Here is a 25,286-nt window from a genome sequence, read left to right as displayed (position 1 = left end):
CTCCCTCCCTCCCTCCCTCCCTCCCTCCCTCCCTCCCTCCCTCCCTCCCTCTCTCCCTCCCTCCCTCCCTCCCTCCCTCCCTCCCTCCCTCCCTCTCTCCCTCCCTCCCTCCCTCCCTCCCTCCCTCCCTCCCTCCCTCCTCTCCCTCCTTCCCTCCCTCCCTCCCTCCCTCCCTCCCTCCCTCCCTCCCTCCCTCCCTCCCTCCTCTCCCTCCCTCCCTCCCTCCCTCCCTCCCTCCCTCCCTCTCTCTCTCTCTCTCTCTCTCTCTCTCTCCCTCCCTCCCTCCCTCCCTCCCTCCCTCCCTCCCTCCCTCCCTCCCTCTCTCCCTCTCTCCCTCCCTCCCTCTCTCCCTCCCTCCCTCCCTCCCTCCCTCCCTCCCTCTCTCCCCTGCAGCCAGTCTGCGTGTGAGCAGTGTGAGTGTGTTGAGGTCAGACCACTCCAGCATGTGTGTTACCTGGAGGCCTGTGTCAGCAGCCACCGGATACCGCATCACCCTCCAGTCTATCAGAGGTATCTGCAACCTTCTAGAACCCAGCCTGCTTCTAGAACTCTATACCTGCTTTCAGAACTCTCTACCGGGTTCTAGAACTCTAGAACTCTACTCAAGCACCTTGTCTCATACATGTGTGTGTGTATGTGTGTGTGTGTGTGTGTGTGAGCTAGACAAGCAGACTCAGGAGCAGCTGGTGGATGAAAGCAGCAGCAGTCAGTGTTTCTCTGAGCTGCAGCCTGAGACCGTGTACCGGGTCAGCGTGCTGTCCCGCTTGGGGCCAGCAGAGGGCGCCGCCGTGTCCATCCTGCACCCCACAGGTCAGCCCCGCCCCGCCCCCACAGCCGGAACACATGCTGGTCCACAGGCTGTCTGAGCAGGACCTCATCCTCCACCTGCCTTCAGGACTCCTGCTGAGAAGACACTGTCTGTCATCTTTGAGTTAGAGTTTGGGATAGGTGAATATTAATCAAATCAAACTTTATTTATAAAGTGCATTTCATGCCAGGAGACAACACAGTGCGCTTCACAGCAGGTTTCTGAGGCAGGGTCAGGGAGGGTGACCATCCATCCTTAGTTTGACATCTAGAGGCTGTTACTGTTTAATAGGTTATACGCATATAAGGGTATACATGTAAGTGTGTGAGTATGGAGTATATCAGCGTGTAATCCTCTAGAACTAGAAGAATTGCCTCTCTGAATTGCTCCTCCCAAGGTTTCTTCAATTTTTTCTCCCGTTGGGAGTTTTTCTGGGAGTTTTTCCTTGTCTTCCTTGAGGGTTTAGGTTGGTTGAGGGGCAGTTCTATGGGCGTATGTGAAGCCCTCTGTGACATGCTTGCTTGTAAAAAGGGCTATACAAATAAATTTGATTTGATTTGATTTGATTTAATCCATGTGTTTGACTCCCAGCTTCGGCTCCTGCCAGGATACCAGTACACCCCAGGATACACCCTGTCCACAACCAAGGTGAGCTGCTTCGAGATCTACCTGGTCTGGAGAGGAGAGGAGAGGAGAGGAGAGGAGAGGAGAGGAGAGGAGGGAGGGAGGGAGGGAGGGAGGGGAGGGGAGGGGAGGGGAGGGGAGGGAGGGAGGGAGGGAGGGAGGGAGGGAGGGAGGGAGGGAGGGAGGGAGGGAGGGAGGGAGGGAGGGAGGGAGGGAGGGGAGGGAGGGGTCTGGTCTGGAGAGGAGCGCTACAAGTTGGGGGAAACAACAACAGCAGCAGCAGGAGCAACAACAGCAGCAGCAGGAGCAACAGCAGCAGCAGCAACAACAGCAGCAGCAGCAGCAACAACAGCAGCAGCAGCAGGAGCAACAACAGCTCGCTACTGATCTCAGGTGTTCATGCCAGTGTCTACACGGCTCAATACTGCCCCCTTGTGTTACAGTGTGTCCTGAGATCACCATCAGAAACAGCATCGTCAAAGGTAGGAGACCCAGCCCTGTAACTCACCTGCATACCTCAGGGATACAGCTCTTTCTGAGTGGTACCTGTGTGTGTGTGTGTGTGTGTGTGGTCCAGGCTTCGACATGATGGAGGCGTTTGGTCTGACCCCTGGAGCTCACTCCTCCGTGGAGGGCGTGTCAGCTGAGCCCTTCGTCTTCACCACCCTGCCTGCCTACACTCTCTACAGAGACACACAGCTCACCCAGAGAACCAGGTACACACACACACACACACACAGCCTTCGTCTTCACCACCCTGCCTGCCTACACTCTCTACAGAGACACACAGCTCACCCAGAGAACCAGGTACACACACACACGCACACAGCCTTCGTCTTCATCAGTGTGTATGATGCCTAATGCAGCCCCGCCCCCCGCCCCCAGCCTGATCCACCCAGCAGGCCTGGCTCCAGACCACACCCTCAGCGTGGCCTTCCGCCTGCTGCAGGACACGCCTCAGGAAGCCTTCGCCCTCTGGCAGCTCACAGACAACGACTTCCAGCCCCAGATGGGCGTGGTCCTGGACCGTGAGTCTGGGAGGGGTGGGGCCAGGGGAGGGGCCAGGGGAGGGAGGGGCCAGGGGAGTGGCCAGGGGAGGGGCCAGGGGTGGGGCCAGGGGAGGGGTGGGGCCAGGGGAGGGGCCAGGGGAGGGGCCAGGGGAGGGGCCAGGGGAGGGTGGGGCCAGGGGAGGGAGGGGCCAGGGGAGGGGCCAGGGGAGGGGCCAGGGGAGGGAGGGGCCAGGGGAGGGTGGGGCCAGGGGAGGGGTGGGGCCAGGGGAGGGGCCAGGGGAGGGGTGGGGCTGGGGTGGGGAGGGAGCAGGACCAGAGAAGTGTAAGTCTGGGGAGGGGTGAGGGAGGAGAAGAGGGGAGGAGTTGCTAGCAGTAGAGTTAGGGTCCATGCCTGTGTGTCTGCATCCCTGACATCCCTCCCTCCCTCCCTCGCGTCTCCCAGCTGTGAATAAGCACCTGCTGTACTTCAGTCTGGACTACAGAGGAGAGGTGCAGGAGCTGATCTTTGCCCAGCCGCAGGTCCACCCCCTGTTCTACGGAAGCTTCCACAAGGTCCTCCTTCTACTCTCCTCCCTCCCTCCACCCTCCTCTGACTGCTCTCTGTCCTAGTCAGTCACGGAGGCTGTGCTGTGATTGGCAGGTGCACCTGTCCGTCAGCCAGGTGAGCGTGTCTCTGTCTGTGGACTGCCAGCGGGTGGGAGAGAGGCCTGCCCGCCCCCTCGGGGCTCTGCCCACAGACGGCTTCCAGATGCTGGGCAAGCTGGTGAACACACGGGGGCCTCGCAGTGGATCAGTACCGGTACACTCCCACACACACACACACACACACACACACACACTCCCACACACCCACACACACACACACACACACCCACACACACACACACACACACACACACACTCCCACACACCCACACACACACACACACACACACACACTCCCACACACCCACACACACACACACACACACACTCCCACACACCCACACACACACACACACAGACACACACACACCCACACCCACACACACACACACACACACACACACACACACACACACACACACACACACACACACACACACACACACACATGGTTAACCCCACAGTTTGTGTTTTTCAGCTGCAGCTGCAGTCGTTTGAGATTGTGTGCAACAACACCTGGCCTTCTGAAGACACGTGCTGTGACCTGCCTGCTCTGGTCAGTATGTAGCCGGTGTGTGGTGACTCCTCCTCAAGTATGTAAAAGGCCACCCGCGACTGCAAAATGCTAGCTTTTTGTTGGCGTAGTTGGTAGTGGTGGCGCTTGGGAAGTCAGAGGTGGTAAGTTCGACTCCCCGTGGGAGCGGACAATTGTCTGTATACCTCTGAAGGAACTTGTAATACCACGTCTGTTACAAGTACACAACCTTTTTTTCTTTTTTTTCCGCCCAAATTCCAACTTTTTTTAAACTTTTTTTCCAACACTATTGGAAACTTTTTTTCCCAAATATTTTTCAACCTTTCTAAACCATATTTTCACACCAACACAACACAAAAAAGTTGATTAAATATTTTGCCTTCCTAAACTAAGCTATGTTTGTTGTGTGTGTGTCAGAGATCACACGCGTCAGTCTCCACTGACAGCCACTGTCCCGTCCCCCCCCCCCCCCCTATGTGTCCAGAGGGATGAGGAGAGCTGCCCCCCTCCAGCCTCCTCCTGCTCCTGCACCTCCAACGTTCCTGGAGCCCCTGGATCCACCGGGCCCCCCGTGAGTCGCCACGGCAACAAGCATGTTCACCACAGTCTGAACGAGTCTCTGTGACAACAAGCATGTTTTGTACTGTCTGAAGGAGATCCATTACACTTCTCCCCCCCCCCCCCAGGGCAGACCAGGTCCTCGTGGAGATAAGGGTGACAGAGGGGAACAAGGTCAAAAGGTCAGTTGCCACAACAAATATTTTGACACCATTCCAGTTCTGATGATGTTGATGATGTTGATGATGATGACGGTGATGATGTTGATGATGGTGATGATGGGGATGATGGTGATGTTGATGATTCATGGTGATGATGACGTTGATGATGTTGATGATGTTGATGATGTTGATGATGGTGATGTTGATGATGATGGTGATGTGTTCCAGGGGGAGGTGGGGCCACCAGGGAAGGTGGGGCCAGAGGGAGGACTGGGGCCGCTGGGGAACCACGGCCCTCGAGGGATATCAGTCCAGGGTAGAGTGGTGGGTCTCTCCCTCTCCTTTCTCGCTCTCTCTGTCTCCTCCCTCTTCTCTTTGCAAGTCATCCATGTGTTTACCAAATGTATTTTTAAGTGTGTGTGTGTGTGTGTGTGTTTGTGTGTGTGTAGGGTCCCCCAGGGGAGAGGGGAGAGAAGGGAGATCCTGGTAAACCAGGAGGTCAGGTGAGCAGGACCAACATGAACATCATAAAAACAGTCTCCTCCTAAACTCTGTCCTAACCACCTACCCTCCCTCTCCCCTCCCCCCTCCCTCCAGGGTCTCCCTGGTCCCCCAGGTCCCAAAGGTCCTGAAGGGAATCCTGGTTCCCAGGTAAGACTCCTCAGCCTGACCATCTACTAGGTCTACTCTGACTCTATCTGACTTCTACTGACTCTATCTGACTTCTACTGACTCTATCTGACTTCTACTGACTCTATCTGACTTCTACTGACTCTGTGTTTGTCTGACTTCCAGGGTGTCCGAGGTGTTGAAGGCAACATGGGTTCTCCAGGGCCCACAGGGCCCAGGGTACGCACTGCGACACTCACACGCCTTACAGGAACATACTGGCTCACTGTTCAGGAACATCAATATCCTGATGCCTTCCTCTCCTCCCTCACACTGTCCTTCCAATCTCCCCCTGCCTCTGTCTCCCCCTTCTTCTCCTCTCCCCCCTCCCTTATTCGTCCTCCACCGTCCTCCCCTCCCTCACGCCTTCCTCCTCCTCCCTTCCCCTCCCTCCTCCAGGGGTTCCAGGGCCTGCCTGGCCACCCGGGGCCCAGTGGAGAGAGGGGCCCCCTGGGGACAGTGGGACCTACGGTGAGCGCTGAGGGACAAACACAACCAGGCCTTTTACCTTGTGCCCTGTGGTGGTGTGGGATAGCGTGTAACTCAGTCTGTGTTGTCGTTTGCAGGGTCTGTCTGGTAGCAAGGGGGAAAGAGGAGAAAAGGTGGGTACAGAGTCTAAATAACTTACTTATTTCATTTGGCAAATTTAGATTTGATTTTGACTTGATTTGTAATAAAAATGCCCCACTACTACAACTGCTTCCAGGGAAGGCCAGAAGAACCGGTCTGTACCTTGTCTGGGGTCAGTAGCTGGTCTGGGGTCTGTACCTGGTCTGGGGTCAGTAGCTGGTCTAGGGTCAGCAGGGTGGTCTGGGGTCAGTAGCTGGTCTGGGGTCAGCAGGGTGGTCTGGGGTCAGTAGCTGGTCTGGGGTCAGCAGCTGGTCTGGGGTCAGTAGCTGGTCTGGGGTCAGTAGCTGGTCTGGGGTCAGTAGCTGGTGTGACTGTGTGTGTTGTCCCTCCAGGGGGAGCCTCAGTCCATGGCCGTCATCTACCAGCTCGTCACACAGGCCTGTGAACAACTGGTACACAGTATGTACACACACCCTCTCTCTAACACACACACACACACCCTCTCTCTAACACACACACACACACCCTCTCTCTAACACACACACACACACCCTCTCTCTAACACACACACACCCTCTCTCTAACACACACACACACACCCTCTAACACACACACACACACACCCTCTAACACACACACACCCTCTCTCTAACACACACACACACACACACACACACACACCCTCTCTCTAACACACACACACCCTCTCTCTCTAACCAACACACACACACACACACACCCCCCTCACGCTAACCGACCCACTCACACACCCCCTCTCTCTCTCTCCCCTGTCCTCCTCCCAGACCAGGTTCTGAAGCTGGATTCCTTCCTGAACGAGATGAGCCGTAAGCCGGTGCCCATCGAGGAGCCTGTGGGGCCCCCCGGAGAACCAGGAATTCCAGGTGGCAGGGGGCCCCCAGGCCACCGGGGGGACCAGGGCCGGCCGGGCAACCGGGGTCCCACAGGGAGGTCTGGGTACCCAGGAGAGCAAGGTGCGAGGGTCCAATGGAGACAGAGAGACAGACCTGGGGGGTACGAGGGGAGGAGACAGAGAGACAGACCTGGGCAGTACGAGGGGAGGAGACAGAGAGACAGACCTGGGGGGTGGAACCACAATGTTGGGGGATGTAGCTGAGAAGCAGCAGTACTGTGATGTGTGTGTGTGTGTGTGTTGGCAGGTCGGCAGGGCATGCTGGGGGAGAAGGGAGCCCCGGGGCAGAACGTCCAGGGCCCACAGGGGATCAAAGGGTTTGCAGGTACCTCCCTCCCTGTGATGTCATCAAACCTAGCTCTATAGATTAGACTTGTGGTTGCTATGTCATGTGTGTGTCTGTGTGTGTGTGTGTGTCCAGGTCCTTCAGGGGAGGCCCGGCTGGGGGTGGCGGGGCCCCGGGGGGAGGATGGGGAGGCTGGTACCCCCGGGCTGTCGGGGGGCCCTGGGCAGCCAGGGGAGGTTGGGCCCCCAGGGGTGTGTGACAGCAGTGGGGGCTGCCAGCAGGGACGCGCCCCAGCAGGTGAGACCAGTGGTGGAACAACCTCTTCACGACCTTTCTATGACCTCTCCCTGACCTATCACCTCTACACAGCCTCTACATGACCTCTCCAAAGCAGCAAGCTAACAGTGCAGGTAGACAGTACAGTAGAAGATCAAGGATCAGGAATACTTAGTTACAGTGTTACGGTTGTCGAGCAACAGTCTGTTTTTACTGGCCACATCGCAAAGGAACCACATGCCACTACACTACATGACCAGCCAGGACCCACATCTCATCTTCGCCAGCATCCATCCCTAAACACCTGCCTGTGTCCTCGTTCTGATTTCAGAAGATCCGTATTTCGCCTACCAGCCATGAGCAAGGCCGGAGCCACGAGGTCCAATTCCTCTAGGTTCTCCTCTTCCTAGTGGGTTCCCTCCTGGAGCCCGGTTCCTCTGGCTCTGGTGGTTCCACCTGGGAAGTGGATCCAGACAGAACCTTCCACAGACCCCCACAGGAGAACCTGGCGGTTCTGGCGAGAGAGCAGGAACCAGACTCTATATTACATTTACTTCGCACTGAAAACTTGTTTGTGTGTGTTACTGACATTGCTTATGACTTTTGTAGTCGTGGTAACATTAGCAGAGGCTCGTCCTGAACGGGTGTGTCTTCTTCTTCACCTTCCTGGTAACCATGGAGCTTTAACCTCAACTGCCTCAAAAGCCAAAGACTTCTGAAAAAACACTGTTATTGTTTTAAAACAAATGATAAAACTGTGAGTGTATTGATTTATATAGCTATGAATATTATCAGTTGTTGAATATAATAGTGTTTATTATCAGTATCGTATTATACAGTGTTGTCCAATGGAAAAACTGTTTACATGTTAATTTTTGTGTTTTGCATATGAGTTTGTGGCAAAGTTGTTATACATTCTCCAATGTTATGTACCACGAATATCACTGATCCCCTCATATTGCCATAGTTGTCTTTGTGTGTGTGTGTGTGTGTGTGTGTGTGTGTGTGTGTGTGTGTGTGTGTGTGTGTGTGTGTGTGTTTGTGTGTGTGTGTGTGTGTGTGTGTGTGTGAGAGAGAGGTGTTTGATAGATTAACATTTTTGAGTGTTAATAAAATCCTGATACATACTGCTCTAGACTCCTTTTAGTATATCAGAGTATCATCTTACGGAGCCCCGAGAGTCACTAGGTGATCTTTTTAATGCACGCAAGTAAATTATCTTGTGCGCACAAAATAATTTACAATAAATTCTGTAGCGTCTGACAAGAGATTGTCATTAGCGGGAATAATTTGCAGCGGGTACTAACAACATAATTATCTTTCCCCACAGACAAATATATGTTGCGTCTTATATTGCATCAAAAACTTGAGATACATTGACTTGAGATCATATTTCACTTATGGCGTGACGCGAACGCCATCTATCGACACTGTTGTGAAGCCGGAACTCCGTTCACACCCGCACTTGTTGTAGCGGTGAATATTTTGGTGAACAGCCGCTTCCGGCTTAAAAAAAACATTCCGACCGACAAGTTCCAACATGGCAAGCCGAAGAGGTTCGCAGAAAAGCCGGGGCGATGGAAATAAGTATTCCGTCCTGTTGCCCACTTACAACGAGCGAGAGAATCTGCCTCTGATTGTTTGGCTACTAGTGAAATACTTCAGCGAAAGGTGGGTATTTACATGTATTTTCGGAAGCTTGTCGATGAGACTTCAGAATCAGATGTGTCAAGGATGAGCTGTCACTACATTTTGCAAGCTCGTTTTTTCAGCGATATTTACACGTTTGTCCATTCAGTTATATTATATACAACTTTCCGAGCTTCAGAGACCAATCGCTGTTGTAGATGGTTTCCTTCATGCTGAAGATGTAGCTCGACTTCTTGTTGTAATTTTGAATAGTGGTTACGACTACGAGATTATCGTGATCGACGACGGAAGTCCCGATGGGACTCTGGAGGTTGCTCAGCAACTACAGAAAATCTACGGAGAAGACAAGATAGTAAGTAAACGTTCATGACATTACCGTCACCGTGGTTGTTAGCTGCGACGTTGTAAGTTTGCGGTAGTGTGTCATGACAGGCTGTTCCTTGACTAACTCTATGCACTTCTGACCCTTCATGTTCTTCTGTCTCTGTCTGTCTGTGTGTCTGTGTGTCTGTGTGTCTGTCTGTGTGTCTGTGTGTCTGTGTGTCTGTGTGTCTGGCTGTGTGTCTGTCTGTCTGTCTGTGTGTCTGTCTGTCTGTCTGTCTGTCTGTCTGTGTGGCTGTGTGTCTGTCTGTCTGTCTGTCTGTCTGTCTGTCTGTGTGTCTGTCTGTCTGTCTGTCTGTCTGTCTGTGTGTCTGTCTGTCTGTGTGTCTGTGTGTCTGTCTGTGTGTCTGTCTGTCTGTGTGTCTGTGTGTCTGTCTGTGTGTCTGTCTGTCTGTGTGTGTGTCTGTGTGTCTGTGTGTCTGTGTGTCTGTGTGTCTGTGTGTCTGTCTGTTTGATCTTTTCTCAGCTCCTTCGGCCACGGAAAAGTAAGCTGGGACTGGGTGAGTGGTCACCATTTCCCTACAAACTGGGGCAGTTAACCCTCTGAACCCAGAACACATGAACAAGCGTTCAGATAAAAATATAATCTGTGTAAATGTAGGATTTGCACGTCGACATCCTGTTTGTGTCTGCACACAGGAACCGCTTATATCCATGGGGTCAAACACGCGACAGGGAACTTTGTCTTTATAATGGATGCTGACCTGTCTCATCACGTGCGTAGGCAAACCTGTCAAATAATCCCCCCTTCTACTAATAGCGGAAACTACAGCTGCTGAAACGGTTCTTTAAAATAATCCCGTCTCTTTTCTTCTTCTCTCCCTCTTTCTTCTTCTCTCCCTCTTTCTTCTTCTCTCCCTCTTTCTTCTTCTCTCCCTCTTTCTTCTTCTCTCCCTCTTTCTTCTTCTCTCCCTCTTTCTTCTTCTCTCCCTCTTTCTTCTTCTCTCCCTCTTTCTTCTTCTCTCCCTCTTTCTTCTTCTCTCCCTCTTTCTTCTTCTCTCCCTCTTTCTTCTTCTCTCCCTCTTTCTCTCTCTCTTTCTTATTCTTTCATTCTTCTCACAGCCAAAGTTTATCCCGGAATTTATTGAGTAAGTATGATTTAATTAATTTAATTCCCAACAGTCACGTGTGTGTTGTATCTACAGTATTAATGTAATATTGTGTGTGTGTGTGTGTGTGTATACACACACAATATATGTAGTGTCTTGTAAGTCTTAGTGTATATACAGGTTAGTGTGACATCCTTCATCCTGTACCCAAGTAGCTGGATGTTGCTGATGTGCTTGTTTCCTAGGAAACAGAGGCAGGGAGGATATGATGTAGTGGCTGGCACTCGCTACAGAGGGGACGGGGGAGTGTACGGCTGGGACCTGCGCAGGAAACTCATTAGGTGACACACACACACATACACACACACACACATACTCACACGCACACACACAGTTTATGAAACGTTGTCTGTTCTTGAGATTTGGTTGTGACAAACTTCTCTCTCCCTTTCTGTCCATCTCTCCACATTTCTTCTTGTTTGCTTCCCCTCCTCTCCCCCTCCTCTCTCTCCCTCCTCTCCCCTTCCTCTCCCCCTCCTGTCCCCCTCCTCTCCCCCTCCTCTCTCTCCCTCCTCTCTCCCTCCTCTCTCTCCCTCCTCTCCCCCTCCTCTCCCCCTCCTCTCCCCCTCCTCTCCCCCTCCTCTCCCCCTCCTCTCCCCCTCCTCCCCCCTCCTCTCCCCCTCCTTTCCCCCCTCCTCTCCCCCTCCTCTCCCCCTCCTCTCCCCCTCCTCTCCCCCTCTTCTCTCTCCCTCCTCTCTCTCCCTCCTCTCTCCCCCTCCTCTCCCCCTCCTCTCCCCCTCCTCTCTCTCCCTCCTCTCTCCCTCCTCTCTCTCCCTCCTCTCTCCCTCCTCTCCCTCTCCTCTCCCCCTCCTCTCCCCCTCCTCTCTCCCTCCTCTCTCCCTCCTCTCTCCCTCCTCTCCTCCTCCTCTCCCCCTCCTCTCTCCCCCTCCTCTCCCCCTCCTCTCCCCCTCCTCTCTCCCTCCTCTCTCCCTCCTCTCTCCCTCCTCTCTCCCTCCTCTCCCCCTCCTCTCTCCCCCTCTGTCGGCCACCCACCCGTTTGCCCCCTTCTGCCCTGACCCTCCTCCCCTTTTTGCTGTCTTCCACCTTAACCCCCACCCCCCCCTCCTCCACCTGCAGTCGGGGAGCTAACTTTGTCACCCAGGTGCTGCTCAGACCAGGAGCCTCTGATCTGACGGGCAGCTTCAGGTGAGGACCAGCTTCCTGGACACGGACAAGGCGTGCGTGGATGTATGTGATCTGTCTGTGTGTGTGGATGTATGTGTTCTGTCTGTGTGTGTGGATTATCTGTGTGTGTGTGTGTGTGTGTGTGTGTATTAACTGCCTCTCTCCTCAGGCTGTACAAGAAGGAGGTTCTGGAGAGGCTGGTGTCCTGCTGTGTCTCCAAGGGTTACGTGTTCCAGATGGAGATGATCGTCCGAGCCCGCCAGCTCAAATACACCATCGGAGAGGTCTCCTCCTTCCTCCTCATCCCTCTCTCCCTCCTCCTCTTCCCTCCCTCCCTCCTCACTACTCCTTCCCTCTCCCTCCTCTCCTCCTTCCCTCACCTTTCTTTGTCTCTTCTCCTTCCTCTGTTTGTCTCTCTTCTGTCATTCTCCCTTCCACACCTTTTCTCTCCTCCAGTTTCCTTATTTTTCCTCCATCTCTCTGCCTATCTCTCCTTCTCTCATGGTTCCTGACCCTGTTCCTCAGTAACAGTGATAGCAGGTGATGACTGACTGTGGTCGGATCATAAGAGTGGTCTCCCCCGACAATTGCTGTCATGATAACCAGGGCGTGACCATGTGACGTCTCTGTGTATTGTATTGTTGTATTTTACAATTTTTATCCAAATGGACTCATTCAAACCTGGGACTTCTTGATCTGCAGGCAAGTGCTCTAACCACTGAGCTTCACCTGTGGTCACGGTAACCGGGGTGGGGGTCATACAACCTCACGGTAACTGGGGTGGGGGTCATACAACCTCACGGTAACTGGGGTGGGGGTCATACAACTTCACGGTAACTGGGGTGGGGGTCATACAACGTCACGGTAACTGGGGTGGGGGTCATACAACGTCACGGTAACTGGGGTGGGGGTCATACAACGTCACGGTAACTGGGGTGGGGGTCATACAACGTCACGGTAACTGGGGTGGGGGTCATACAACGTCACGGTAACTGGGGTGGGGGTCATACAACGTCACGGTAACAGGTATGTGAAGGCATGACAGGCTAACGTCCGGCACTCTGCAGGTTCCCATCACGTTCGTGGACCGAGTCTACGGAGAGTCCAAACTGGGCGGGAATGAGATCGTGTCTTTCCTGAAGGGGCTGCTCACGCTGTTCGCTACGACGTGATGAAGACCACGATGACATGATGAAGACCACGATGACATGATGAAGACCACGATGACATGATGAAGACCACGATGACATGATGAAGACCACGAACTGTGGCGTCAGGCTGTTTGACTCCTCCTCATAACATGACGTGGTGTTCTCACAGTCTGGGTCTTTAATGTCTGTGTCACACTACGGTGAGATTAGTTAAGCTCTCTGCAAATGCAGAATGTTGATCTGTGAGGATCTGCTTTCATGTTCGTTCCCTGAGCAGGTAGACCTGTGATTATTGTAAAAAAATATATAGTACACACATTTCTCAAAGTTCTGAATTGTCGTCTTTTTTTATTTATTTATTTTTTTAAATCTAAAGCTTAGTTATAATCTTGTGTCCTGTCTTTCAATATGAGGTCCAGAAAGGAACATTATTCCCTCTCATTTAGAGAGTACAAGGCAGAATTGTTTACAGTACAACAAATCACTCTTTGATTACACTTAGGATAGTCTACCTAGAACATAGCTGATCGATACAGCACGCACCAAGACTGATGGTTGAGGTACTTTTAATTCTTGATACAGAGGTCACAAGGTCGACCTAGGTGAAGCTTCTCTCTGAGGTCAATTCCCTTGGGGGGGGGGGGGGGGGGGGAGATAGAGAGCTGTACATCAGATCAGAGAAACATACAGCCTCGCACAATCACTCATCCATTCAGTTGTAGTTTGGATCAAATCCCTCCTCCCCCTTCCCACACACACACAGACACACACGTGCACTCCTGTCAGCCCAGTACCAGTGACTCAGTAACAAGGAGGGGGGGGGGGGGGGAGACAAGCTTTACAGGCTCGTGGCTGCCCCAGCCTGCTTCTCAGGGAAGTAGTCCCGGTGAGTTTGGTACAATGGAACGCGAGCACAACACAGCGCCACCTTCCGTCGTCCTCTGCACCAGAGAGCACTCCGAGTGCAGAGGCAGCTGGGGGGAGTAGTGAGGCTCAGTATACATCCACCCTCTGCAGGGGAGGGCGCCAGATGTAGTCATGCAACGCATGCGCTCTCAGCCAACCCCAGGTCCACCGGAGGGCGCCTGCTGTTGGTTGAATCTTGTCATTACGCCTTCGCGTTGTTTACCCCGGGGTCTCGGAAGAAAAACGCCTTGTCCTCGGGCTTCCACTACCCGACGACTAACAGGTAAAGATCGCTGGTGAATCTTTCGTTAATTAACTTAATTGATTACTACACTAATTAAGCCTGGAATCAATGGTTCTCACAATGAGGTTCTTATGCTAATCAAATACATATGTCACTTCCGCCCTTTCAATTGCGCCATTTTGGATAGGGCAGTTTCTAGGCTAGGGGTGTATTGTCTAGGATCAGTGAATAGAGATGGAAATGTGTTAGCCTTCGGTAAACAGTCATAGCGAGAGTTATCGCGTTTTTGAATGAGGGGACCCTAGTAGTATTTTTGCTCACGGTACCCAGTTCCACCGTTAGCGTACTGAGTCTCGGGGTTTATCAAGCTAAATGAGGTTCAGCGGAGTTTCCTCCGCAGAAGCCGAGCAGAGGCACACGGATACCCCGTGTCGGCGAGAGAGAAGAGTCGCGATCCTAGTCCGGTGTGTCCGCTCGGACAGTACACGCTACGGCGGATAGTCCCGGTCCGGGCATTTGGAGGGATAGACGAAAGGGGAGTGTCTCGCTGTCTATTGATCTGAACAGATATCATTTACTCCAACGCAAGGCTCGGTTCCAAATTCAGGTAAAACTCATCATACCAAGCTTTTAGAAACTAGCTAGCTTGCTAACGCGCTAGCCAGCTCGGCTTCGAAACGTTGTGTAGGCTACTCAAGCTAGCCAGCTCGGAGGAAAAGCAGCGACAACTCTCCAGCTAACCCAGTGTTATGTCGCTACCTTTCCCGGGCAGGCTAGCCAACAGTTATTGATATTTAATCACCATGAATATAATTGCTTGTTGGAGCTAATCCCAAAGAATCTTTTGACCAGCTACCCAGCTATCTAAGTTGTCATTTGAGTATCGTGTCATTTATAGTTCGCAAAACTTGGTTCAGTCATGATAGTTCTAACCGGAATCGACGCCGCTAGTCTGGGCTCGTGAAGGGCTACTTGCTAGCTGGTTAACTAGCATGCTAGGCAGCTGGAGCGGTGTTTCGCGTGCCTCTCTTTGTGATTCCCGAGCAGCTGCTAGCTAGCTAGCGCTAACAGTCTGGCTGCTTACCACGGATCTGGAAACGTTCATATTAGCTAGCTAAATACTGATCAAAGCCCCGTGGTGTACTATACTGTTTAAAGCCCTTTGACATGTTTTGTCAGACTCCTTTTGGGTTGACAGAACGTAGCAGCGTGGCGCGTGCATAGTGGTATTTACTCAACAACAGTATTTATTTGTTTGTTAAACATTGACGAGTGAGACGGCTAGTAGTGGTAAGTGGTGACGCGAACGCTGTCTGGTTTGCCCCTTAGCTAGAGATACTTTTATTACGTGCCTGATTAAACGTTTCGAAAGTAAAACGTATTGAAATTAAGAGGTAGACAAATTATTTTTATTCTATCAAATATATTCTTGTCACTAACGAATAGCTCGGCTAGTGTTTAGGTGACACCGGTCGAATGATGCGCTCTACACATCGCACGTTTGATTCGGTGAGCACGGAAACACGAGTGATGTCAGTTGGTCAATTGGACTTGCCTCCGGTGTTTTACCTCGTAATAAAAACATTTTGCCTAAACGGTAGTGTTAGCAGCGGTGGTACAGTGTCATGCTATCGAGTGAGTTTAGACAAGAAAAGATACGTACATGTTAATTGTGTTGTGATTTCAGACAACACGTGTGGTTTAACCTCAATGATTTCTTGTTGTGTTGTGGTCGGGTCAATACATGTAGAGGGCTTGATTGAACATACGTTCTTATTTATTTATTATTTGTGGACCAGCCCATGTACTTCACCTGTATGTAAGAGGTTGGGAGTTATAGCTCACCAGAGGTAGTGTCATCATTATAATTGTCATAGTGATCTTGGTTAATGACCATGGCATAATCACAGTGAATGAACTCAGAAGCATTGTAGAGATACTTAAAGAATGAATGTTTGTGGAGGTGTAAGAACAGGCCTAGATCTCTCTCCCCTTCTCAGCCATAGAAAGACTGCCGGCTCTGCCAGTTAACTACCCTCTCACTCCCTCCCTCCCTTTCCTCTCACTCCCTCCCTCCCTTTCCTCTCACTCCCTTCCCTCCCCCTCTCCTCTTCCTCCCTCCCTCCCCCTATCCACTTCCCTCCCTCTCCTCACTGCTCTCTTCCCTCCCTTTCTCTCTCTCTCTCCCTCCCTCCCTCCCTCCCCCTTCCCTCCCTCCCTCCCCCTTCCCTCCCTCCCTCCCTCTCCTCCCTCTCCCCTCCCTGTTCTCTCCCCTCCCCCTTCCTTCCCTCTCCTCTCACAGCTCTCTCCCTCTCCCCTCCCCCTTCCCTCCCTCTCCTCTCACAGCTCTCTCCCTCTCCCCTCTCCCCTCCCCCTTCCCTCCCTCTCCTCTCACAGCTCTCTCCCTCTCCCCTCCCCTTCCCTCCCTGCTCTCTCCCCTCCCCCTTCCCTCCCTGCTCTCTCCCCTCCCCCTTCCCTCCCTGCTCTCTCCCCTCCCCCTTCCCTCCCACCCTCCTTCTTCTCGCGCTGCTGTCTTCTCTCCCTCTCTCCACCCTCTCTGCTCAGCTCCCCTCCCTCCCTCCCCCTCAAGCTTACACTCCCTTCCCTCCCTCCTCTCCCCCTCACTGCAGACATATTGCTCCGTAGAATCGTTGCTGACTCAATAGGAGGCGCCATTCCATGGTTGCGGGAGAGGCTTCAGGGGGGAGGAGGAGGGGGGGGGGTAGGTTGAGCAGGGGAGGGCTTATATAACCCAGGCAGATGAGCTCTCTAGCGCCATCTACAGATGATGGGAGAATTGAGAGCAGGGAGCGTGTGCGGGGCCAGGCAGACAGACAAGAAGCTGTCCGCTACATCCTTTAGTTTCGGTACCAACGGCTTGGGTGTAGAAGCTGAAGAACCGTGACAAGCTTCTGGAACAGTGCTGAGCCCTCTGACTTGTTTTAGGGTGTGTGTGGGGTAGGAGATGGGTGTATGTGTGTGTGTGTGTGTGTGTGGGGGGGGGGGTTCCAGCTGCTTGTCACCCTGTCATGAGGTCATCTGGTTAAACACAGACCCGTGACCTAGATAGATGACCTCTGACCCTCAGAGAATTATAGGGGATTTATTTTCTTTGTTTCTGTTTGTTATTTTTTTACGTGTAATGACTAGGCGATGTCTCCTGTTCCAGACACAGCTGATGGGTTACATCTCACACACAACAGGTGACCTGAATCTGAAAGGTGATTGTCAGGTGTTTGTGATGTCAGGGTGTTTGTCTAAACCAGTGATCCTCTGGTGGGCTTGAGGTCTCTTCTCGGTTCTAGAACGGTGCTGTGTGTGTTCTAGAACTTTGCTGCAACAGTTTCTGAAGTTATACTGTGTTGAGGTCCTTTGACCGAGATAGCTTGGTGTTACCCTTAGTGGGGCTGAGCAGGGCCTGGGGCGTCGCTGGGGTCTGGGGCCTGGCTGGGGCCTGGCTGGGGCCTGGCTGGGGCCTGGCTGGGGCCTGGCGTTGCCAAACACAAAACCTTCATTATTTCCAAGAGTTTGTCGTTGTGATTCCTCCCTTGATAACTTTGCTGTCTCTCTGCACCTACTGCTAACACACCTGTCTAAGTGGCCCTACTCTACCTCTGTAGAACAGTGGTCAAGTCATCCCCAGGGTCACCTACACCCTACACGCACCTGCATCCTACACGCACCTGCACAGCTACACACACCTGCACCCTACACACCCCTGCACCCTACACACCCCTGCATCCTACACACCTTCCCTACCCAGCCTGCAGGTGACTCAGCTGTCACTCACCTGCATGTCTGGCCTACAGGCCTGTACCTGTCTCACTGTACCTGTCTCACCTGTCACACCTGTACCTGTCTCACTGTACCTGTCTCACCTGACACACCTGTACCTGTCTCACTGTACCTGTCTCACCTGTCACACCTGTACCTGTCTCACTGTACCTGTCTCACCTGTCACACCTGTACCTGTCTCACTGTACCTGTCTCACCTGTCACACCTGTACCTGTCTCATTGTACCTGTCTCACCTGTCATACTCTACCTGTCTCACCTGTCACTCACAGCTGTGTTTGTCCTCCAGGTGGACAGTATGTTCCAGCTCCCCGTCAACAACCTGGGCAGCCTCCGTAAGGCCCGCAGGAACGTGAAGAGGGTTCTGGGAGACATCGGGCTGGAGTACTGCAGAGACCACATTGAGGTGAGGAGGGGGGGGGGGGCGAGGCTGTAGATGGTACAGGGTAGAGGATCACTTTATTCAGCCACTTGGCTGTAGTTTGGGGGCTCCTTTTGGAAGTGAGAACTGAGTACACAGTAAATGAACCAAACAGTTTGGTGACACCAGGAGATGGTTTGAACTGGGTTTACACCAGGAGATGGGACACCAGGAGATGGTTTGAACTGGGTTTACAGAGGCAGGTGAGACTGACTGATGGAACACTTGGCTTTACCTACTGTAACAGCAATGAAGACTACTTCCTGTCTACAGTGTTTACTTCCTGTCTACAGTGTTCACTCCTAACTGGAACAGGAAGTGGCTTTTAAGTACTTTTGATGTGACTAATGAAAGACGAAGAAGAAACCTTTTTTCTACTTTTGTGTCTCAGCAGAGTGCAGCTATCAATCAGTCAATGTTTAGAGCCCGGTCAATCAGGTTATCAATCAACAGATCAATAAGTCTCTTGAAGTGGACTCGTACTGGAGGGCACTCAGTATTTCCTTACGGGATTGTTTTGTTTGTAGAATGTTGTTGAAGATTGTTTCAGATGACTGAATTCTGGTTAAGTAAGGTGTTTGAAAGGAGTGGTACCATGTCAGTTAGATGCTGTCTTAAGGATATGCAGAGGGATGAAACAGTTTTCAAACATTAAGCATCGCAAACGACACATCAGACAATGTGTTCAAATGTACTTCAAACATGCTGTTATCTGTTAAATATGGAGGGTTATCATGCCTTTAAATGATAACAATATGTAGTTTATTAGTTATTTACTCATTTGGATCTTTCACTGCCTACAGGACTTCAAAGACTTCGTCCCTAATGAGTTCTACATCAAGCACACAACCTGGGATGATGTCTGCATGTGGGAGCCGTCTCTCACCAAACCCCAGGTTAGTTCACACTGTGCTAGGGGTTAGCTCTAAGCTAGTGGGTAGTTCACTCTGGTAAGGGTTAGCCCTAAGCGAGTGGTTAGTTCACACTGTGCTAGGGGTTAGCTCTAAGCTAGTGGTTAGTTCACTCTGTGCTAGGGGTTAGCCCTAAGCTAGTGGGTAGTACACTCTGGTAAGGGTTAGCCCTAAGCTAGTGGTTAGTTCACACTGTGCTAGGGGTTAGCTCTAAGCTAGTGGGTAGTAAGCACTGGTAAGGGTTAGCTCTAAACTAGTGGGTAGTACACTCTGGCAAGGGTTAGCTCTTAAGTGTTAGTCTTGCGTGACACGTTATGGTGCCTCTTTAGATCCTTTATTTTTATTTTCTTTACTTGCATTGTAAATTCTTCATTTCATCGATATGTGTTAATGTGAACCATTCAAGAATGAAAAGCTAATCATGAGTGTGGTGCTAATAAGGCTCTATGATGTAAACAACAACAAAACAAAAGTTAACAACCAGTTCACTTTTAATGGTGAGGGGGGGAGGATCAAACGGAGAACTGTGAATGAGAAGAACAATGTAAAATGAATAAATGTAAATGTAGCCCAACTGAAGCATGTAGCGTTAGCATGTACTGTTAGCATATAGCATTAGCATGTAGCGTTAGCTAACCCCCTGTCTCCGTTTCCAGGACTACCGCTCCAAGCCCTTCTGCTGCTCCGGCTGCCCCTTCTCCTCCAAGTTCTTCTCTGCCTACAAGAGCCACTTCAGGAACGTCCACAGCGAGGACTTTGAGAGCCGCATCCTCCTCAACTGCCCTTACTGCACCTACAACGGCAACAAGAAGACCCTGGAGACACACATCAAGCTGTTCCACATGCCCAACAACGCCGTCCGGCCCGGGCCCGGTGCCGGGGGCGTGATGGCGGGGGGAATGATCAAGGACGGCCTGAAGAGGACGGGAGACAGCATCGAGCAGGCCGTGTACTACTGCAAGAAGTGCACGTACCGGGATCCGCTCTATAACGTGGTGCGCAAGCACATCTACAGGGAACACTTCTCGCACGTGGCCCAGCCGTACCTGGTGAAGCCCGGGGAGAAAGCCGGAACGCCCAACGGCAGTGCAGCAGAGAGCAACGCCAACAGCAACACCATCCACTGCAAGCGCTGCCTGTTTGTGCCACGGACCTACGAGGCGCTGGTGCAGCACGTGATCGAGGACCACGAGCGGATCGGCTACCAGGTCACTGCCATGATCGGGCACACCAACGTGGTGGTTCCCCGCGCAAAGCCCGTCATCATGGTGTCCCCCAAGACTGCCGGCGACAAAGGCATCATCGGCGTCACGCCCAAAGGCTCCCTGGTGACGGCAGGCGGGGTGCGTCCGCTCACCGCCCAGCAGCTTAGTCGGATCGTCATCCCCAAGTCCGGCCTCGGCTCCGCGGGACTCCTCGCCGGGCTGAAGCAGGGTGCGCTTGGTTTGAAGCCCGGGACGACCCAGTCGTTCTCCATCGGTGGGCAGCAGGTGAGGATCACGCTGCCGGGAAACGCCCAGGTCTCGGTGCCCCAGCAGTCACAGGCGGCGAAGCAGCTGTTGCCGGGCGGGGCGCTGCGGAGCCCCATCGTGGTCGGTGCCTCCACCTCCGCCATCAAGGCCACCCAGCTGACGTCACGCGTCCAAGCCGCCGCTACGACGGTGGCCTCCGTCACCGCCAAGAAAGGCGGATCCTCGGTCCTGGGCACCTCCTACACCCAGAAGTGGAAGATCTGCACCATCTGCAACGAGCTGTTCCCCGAGAACGTCTACAGCTCTCACTTCGAGAAGGAGCACAAGGCGGAGAAGGTGCCGGCGGTGGCAAACTACATCATGAAGATCCACAACTTCACCAGCAAGTGTTTGTACTGTAACCGCTACCTGCCGAGCGACACGCTGCTCAACCACATGCTGATCCACGGCCTCTCCTGCCCGCACTGCCGCGCCACCTTCAACGACGTGGAGAAGATGGTGGCCCATATGCGCCTGGCACACCCCGACGAGACCGTGGGGCCTCGCACTGACTCCCCGTTGACCTTTGACCTCACATTGCAGCAAGGGAACCCCAAGAACGTCCAGCTGATTGTCACCACTTACAACATGAGGGACGCACCTGAGGAATCCGTGGCCTTCCACGCCCAGAACAATGCCTCCTCTTCCTCCACCTCCGCCATCCCCACCGCCACGCAGGGCAAGAGGGCGATACCCCAGCAGCCGCCCAAACTCACCCCCGACGACTCCCCCGAAGACTCCCCTCCCAAGAGTGCCCCGCAAGCCGCCGTTCCATACAAGAAGGACGTGGGCAAGACCCTGTGCCCGCTCTGCTTCTCCATCCTGAAGGGGCCCATCTCCGACGCCCTGGCACACCACCTGCGGGAGCGGCACCAGGTCATCCAGACCGTCCACCCGGTGGAGAAGAAGCTGACCTACAAGTGCATCCACTGCCTTGGGGTGTACACCAGCAACATGACGGCCTCCACCATCACGCTGCACCTGGTGCACTGCCGAGGCGTGGGCAAGACCCAGAACGGCCAGGACAGCCGGCCGGCGCCTTCGCCTCGCGTTGCCCAGGCGCAGGGCACCGCGCTGAAACGGGCCGGTTTCGAGCAGGGCGACCCCAACGACCCCAAACGGCGGAAGCTGGTGCCGGGCGACCAGACAGCGCCCTTCGTAGAGGACCCCAACGACCCCGTGGTCCTGGCGCTCGACCCCAAAGGTCACGAGGACGAGTCGTACGAGGCGCGGAAGGCCTTCCTCACGCAGTACTTCAATCGGGAGCCGTACCCAACGCGGCGCGAGGTGGAGAAGCTGGCGGCCAGTCTGTGGCTGTGGAAGTCAGATATTTCCAGCCATTTCAGTAACCGCAGGAGGAAGTGCATGAAGGACTGCGAGGGCCAGAAGGCCAGCGTGCTGCTGGGCTTCAACATGAGGGAGCTAAGCAGGCTCTCCCATGAGCTCTCCTTCGCCCAGGCCTGCGCCTACGAGGTGCCCGAGGGGGAGGAGACTAGGAGGACCTCCGGGTCCTGCATGGGCCGGTCCGAGGGGGCCTTGCTGCGGTTACAGGAGCGGAATGCGGCCAACAGTACCGCTGCCGCGGGGGATGGATTGGGAGCCAAAGGTGCTCAGACAGACCAAAACGAGACGGTCGGAAGCTCGTCGGAAGAGAGGCCGCCCCGGCCCGTCTCAGAGCCCATCGCCATCGACTCGGACAGCGAGGAAGACGAGGAGGAGGAAGAGGAGGATGAGACGGGGGGAGAGGAGGAGGGCAACCCTGTGGGTGACGACATGCTGCCGGGAGGTGGAGACGGAGAGCCGGAGCCTCAGTTGATCTCCGACCTGGACGGGTCAGAGTCTGAGGACGAGGAGGAGGACGAGGAGGAGGAGGGCCACGAGGAGAACGGCTACGGGCCGGCAGAGACTCCGGCCGAGGGGAAGGAGATCCAGGCCGATGGAGGCTCCAAACTCAGCCCGGCCGAGAGTGGAGGAACCAGAGCCCAACTGGGTAAACAGTGGGTCTGACGGCCGGACTCTGAGACCCAACAACGCTGCCTCTCTTGAACGGACATGCTGTGTGTGTGTGGACGTCCGACTCTCTCAGCTCCATCAAAACCATCCGACGACCACTGAACCCGTCGGGTCAAAAGGCCAACAAAGAGCTGCTTTGTAGTGTCAAGCAGCCATGATAGATGATTTTGTGAACAAAGTTTAAATTTTCTCTAAACGAGGGAAGTGGAGGAGAAAACACACTGAAGATACACCAAACAATAGATTTTTTCTGCCTTCTATTTACTTTACTAGAAAGTTGAGATTCAAGTACATCTTGTTTGTTTATCAGCCACTGTGGCTAAAATGTCGAGTCATAACGAGTTACTAGCTTTTAGGCAGAAAAGAGAAAGTAGAAAATCCTTAATTTTTCACAGTTGATGCAGGGGGGAAAGGATAGTGTATATTTGTACAGTCTTTTAGACAGTTGTGAGGTGAGCTGGCGGTAGATGTACTAAAAAAAACGACAAAAAATATTTGCTATTCTCTCTGTTCACTTTAGTCTCATCTGTTCTCTATTGGTTTGCTAGAAGATAAGTGTCGCTTTGGTGGCTGGAACTTTGTTGATTTTGCTTATTTTATAACAAGAAACATAGCATTTTTTGCTAAATAATAATATATCTATATATAAAAATGCAAATTAAATGAACATAATCAGTTGCTTTTGTTGTTGTTTTTTCCTGCTGTTGGGTATAATTATACTTTTTTTTATTTGCTGTAAAAATGATTTAAGTTCTATTGAAAAGAAGATTCCCTCTCCTTCATAACCTCGCAGCTTACTCTTTTTTTAAGTATCAGGGCATCTGTGGCCCTGCGCTTTGTGTCTTAGAAATGTTGCTTTGTCTCCAAATCCTTCTACTTAACATTATTTGGCCCCACCCTCATCTAAGACACAGATTGCGCGAGCCTCTGCTATTGATATGACTTGTGTTTAATTTGTGATCTTAAATTTGTGTGTATTTGTTTTTGTTTTATTTTAATTTTTCACTTAAGCATTTATGAACAATAAAGTGCTGTATCGTGCTTCTCACAGCTCCCCTGGTCTCGACGTCCTTCTTCACTTTCCTCCTCTTCCTGTTTACTTGGTGAGGACCATACCCTCTCCCTGTTTAGGTGGTGTCAGCCACACCTTCCTGTTTACTTGGTGAGGACCATACCCTCTCCCTGTTTAGGTGGTGTCAGCCACACCTTCCTGTTTACTTGGTGAGGACCATACCCTCTCCCTGTTTAGGTGGTGTCAGCCACACCTTCCTGTTTACTTGGTGAGGACCATACCCTCTCCCTGTTTAGGTGGTGTCAGCCACACCTTCCTGTTTACTTGGTGAGGACCATACCCTCTCCCTGTTTAGGTGGTGTCAGCCACACCTTCCTGTTCACTTGGTGAGGACCATACCCTCTCCCTGTTTAGGTGGTGTCAGCCACACCTTCCTGTTTACTCGTTAAGGCTGACTTTCCAGACTGATGGTTATTTAATAAATCCATCCGGTGGTACATGAGAAAATACAAAAACTGGAGAATATCCGTGTAAACAGGAGAACAGCAGAAGGTTCTGTAGCGTGGAGATCTAGATGGGTTATTGTAGACAGAATGTTCTAGAGGTTGGAGAAACGGAGACAGGAGAACCATAGAAGGTTCTAGAGGTCGGAGAAGGTTCTTGAGGTAGAACTGGAGACGATATCCGAAGGAGGCTGGACCACACAGACTCTTGGAGAGAGAGAGAGAGGGAGAGAGAGAGACAGAGAGAGAGAGAGGGAGAGAGAGAGAGACATAGAGAGAGAGACACAGAGAGAGAGAGAGACATAGAGACAGAGAGAGAGACATAGACACATAGAGAGAGAGAGAGAGAGAGAAGGGAGGTCACGGTGTAGGTGACATCTTCAAGAAGAAAGGGCCAACAAGATGCATGACTGCACCAGACCTCCAGATCCTGGTGTTTGATGCCATCTTGGAATCTGGTTAGTTGTGATCTCATGGATTCTCGTCCAATGTTTACGAGTTATACCACACATTCCCAGAGGAATCAGGGCCAAAACTGGACCAGAACATGAGATAGTATCTCCGTTGTCTCGTTTTATGCACATGCATATGTAATTGAATGGAGACTGTAATCAGGGTTATATTTTTGAGTTATGTTCCATGCCTGACAATCCTCTTGGCTTACATTTAGATCTAAAATGGAGGGAAAATGCCCCTGTGTGTGTGTGTAAGAAGGAGGGAGAGAGGGGGGAGGGAGGGAGGCGGGCAGGGAGGGAGGGAGGGGGGAGGGAGGCAGGGAGGGAGGGCACCCTCCCTCTGGCTGGCTGCTTAGTGTTGCTATGCTGGTACAAGGAACAGCAGAGAGAGGGAGGGGCAGGGGGGAGACGGGGGAGGCTGGTAAGAGGCCTAGCGAAGTGAGGGGGAGGCCCTTGTCTGCAGTGCTGAAGCAGACAGATCAGGGGGGAGGGAGGGAGGGGAGTGGGAGACAGGGAGAGGAAGGGGGAGAGCGAGAGACGGAGAAGAAGGGGGAGGGAGAGAGGAGGTGGAAGGGGCGGGGGAGCGAGAGACAGAGGAAGGGGGAGGGGGGAGAGGAAGGGGGGTGGAATTAAGGGAGGAGGGTAGAGAGACAGACAGATGGGGGTGGGGGGAGGGGAGAAAGAGAAGAGGGGGTGAAATGGGGGAGGGAAAGAGAGAGACAGATGGGGGCAGGTTGGAGTAAAGAGAGTAAGGGAGACGGAGGGAGGGAGTGAGAGAGAGAGAGGGAGGGAGAGAATAAGCCAGGAAGGGAGGGAGAGGGGGAGGGGAGAGAGAGAGAGGGAGAGAGAGAATAAGCCAGGAAGGGAGGGAGAGGGGGAGGGGAGTGAGAGAGGGAAAGAATAAACCAGGAAGGGAGGGAGAGGGGGAGGGGAGTGAGAGAGACTGAGGAGAGAGGGAGAATGGGAGGGTAGAGAGAGAGGGAGACGGAGTGGTGAGGGAGAGAACAAGCCAGGAATGGAGTGAGAG

General features: G+C 52.8%; 3 protein-coding genes across 5 annotated transcripts in view; all 3 read left to right on the top strand.

Annotated features, from left to right (window-relative positions):
* The window catches only part of slc35h1 (solute carrier family 35 member H1), a 32,933-nt gene extending 24,730 nt beyond the window's left edge, over positions 1 to 8,203 (top strand). The window contains exons 30-51 of the mRNA XM_084679107.1: positions 394 to 510; positions 664 to 810; positions 1,400 to 1,456; positions 1,876 to 1,914; positions 2,010 to 2,148; positions 2,318 to 2,460; positions 2,885 to 2,994; positions 3,083 to 3,241; positions 3,566 to 3,643; positions 4,107 to 4,193; positions 4,309 to 4,362; positions 4,570 to 4,665; positions 4,791 to 4,844; positions 4,939 to 4,992; positions 5,137 to 5,190; positions 5,410 to 5,481; positions 5,577 to 5,612; positions 5,973 to 6,039; positions 6,384 to 6,572; positions 6,759 to 6,836; positions 6,933 to 7,094; positions 7,405 to 8,203. Of these exons, the coding sequence (XP_084535233.1) occupies positions 394 to 510; positions 664 to 810; positions 1,400 to 1,456; positions 1,876 to 1,914; positions 2,010 to 2,148; positions 2,318 to 2,460; positions 2,885 to 2,994; positions 3,083 to 3,241; positions 3,566 to 3,643; positions 4,107 to 4,193; positions 4,309 to 4,362; positions 4,570 to 4,665; positions 4,791 to 4,844; positions 4,939 to 4,992; positions 5,137 to 5,190; positions 5,410 to 5,481; positions 5,577 to 5,612; positions 5,973 to 6,039; positions 6,384 to 6,572; positions 6,759 to 6,836; positions 6,933 to 7,094; positions 7,405 to 7,433 (2,021 nt within the window). The 3' untranslated portion in view covers positions 7,434 to 8,203. The remainder of the gene's footprint in view (positions 1 to 393; positions 511 to 663; positions 811 to 1,399; positions 1,457 to 1,875; positions 1,915 to 2,009; positions 2,149 to 2,317; positions 2,461 to 2,884; positions 2,995 to 3,082; positions 3,242 to 3,565; positions 3,644 to 4,106; positions 4,194 to 4,308; positions 4,363 to 4,569; positions 4,666 to 4,790; positions 4,845 to 4,938; positions 4,993 to 5,136; positions 5,191 to 5,409; positions 5,482 to 5,576; positions 5,613 to 5,972; positions 6,040 to 6,383; positions 6,573 to 6,758; positions 6,837 to 6,932; positions 7,095 to 7,404) is intronic.
* Positions 8,204 to 8,568: 365 nt separating this feature from the next.
* Positions 8,569 to 12,816, top strand: dpm1 (dolichyl-phosphate mannosyltransferase subunit 1, catalytic). Its single transcript, XM_084681262.1, has 9 exons — positions 8,569 to 8,744; positions 8,976 to 9,075; positions 9,571 to 9,604; positions 9,744 to 9,820; positions 10,167 to 10,192; positions 10,399 to 10,494; positions 11,291 to 11,359; positions 11,508 to 11,622; positions 12,406 to 12,816. The coding sequence occupies exons 1-9, from the start codon at positions 8,614 to 8,616 to the stop codon at positions 12,508 to 12,510; spliced, it is 753 nt and encodes a 250-aa protein (XP_084537388.1). The 5' UTR covers positions 8,569 to 8,613; the 3' UTR covers positions 12,511 to 12,816.
* Positions 12,817 to 13,535: 719 nt separating this feature from the next.
* Positions 13,536 to 23,339, top strand: adnpb (activity-dependent neuroprotector homeobox b). 3 transcript variants are annotated; one of them, XM_084681257.1, is made up of 4 exons: positions 13,536 to 13,678; positions 17,723 to 17,839; positions 18,658 to 18,750; positions 19,422 to 23,339. In XM_084681257.1, exons 2-4 carry the CDS (start codon positions 17,732 to 17,734, stop codon positions 22,281 to 22,283), a joined length of 3,063 nt encoding a protein of 1,020 aa, XP_084537383.1. In that variant the 5' UTR covers positions 13,536 to 13,678; positions 17,723 to 17,731; the 3' UTR covers positions 22,284 to 23,339. The 3 variants fall into 3 exon arrangements, with proteins under 3 accessions (XP_084537383.1, XP_084537382.1, XP_084537384.1); XM_084681256.1 differs by lacking the exon at positions 13,536 to 13,678 and adding an exon at positions 13,824 to 14,246; XM_084681258.1 differs by lacking the exon at positions 13,536 to 13,678 and adding an exon at positions 14,757 to 14,929.
* The last annotated feature ends 1,947 nt before the right edge of the window (positions 23,340 to 25,286 follow it).

The sequence above is a fragment of the Hypomesus nipponensis genome, chromosome 18 (assembly GCF_054491055.1).
Source record: "Hypomesus nipponensis isolate SF chromosome 18, ASM5449105v1, whole genome shotgun sequence".
NCBI classification, from domain to species: Eukaryota; Metazoa; Chordata; class Actinopteri; order Osmeriformes; family Osmeridae; genus Hypomesus; species Hypomesus nipponensis.
This window is presented reverse-complemented; position numbering and strand designations above follow the sequence as displayed.

What these genes read in the sequence shown, in the direction of transcription:
- dpm1 (XM_084681262.1), top strand. Translation starts at nt 8,614, where the DNA reads ATGGCAAGCCGAAGAGGTTCGCAGAAAAGCCGGGGCGATGGAAATAAG. An exon ending in GAAAAGTAAGCTGGGACTGG is followed by an intron (nt 9,605 to 9,743) that starts GTGAGTGGTCAC and finishes GTCTGCACACAG; the next exon opens with GAACCGCTTATATCCATGGG. An exon ending in TCAAATACACCATCGGAGAG is followed by an intron (nt 11,623 to 12,405) that starts GTCTCCTCCTTC and finishes GGCACTCTGCAG; the next exon opens with GTTCCCATCACGTTCGTGGA.
- adnpb (XM_084681257.1), top strand. Translation starts at nt 17,732, where the DNA reads ATGTTCCAGCTCCCCGTCAACAACCTGGGCAGCCTCCGTAAGGCCCGC. An exon ending in ACTGCAGAGACCACATTGAG is followed by an intron (nt 17,840 to 18,657) that starts GTGAGGAGGGGG and finishes CACTGCCTACAG; the next exon opens with GACTTCAAAGACTTCGTCCC. An exon ending in CGTCTCTCACCAAACCCCAG is followed by an intron (nt 18,751 to 19,421) that starts GTTAGTTCACAC and finishes CTCCGTTTCCAG; the next exon opens with GACTACCGCTCCAAGCCCTT.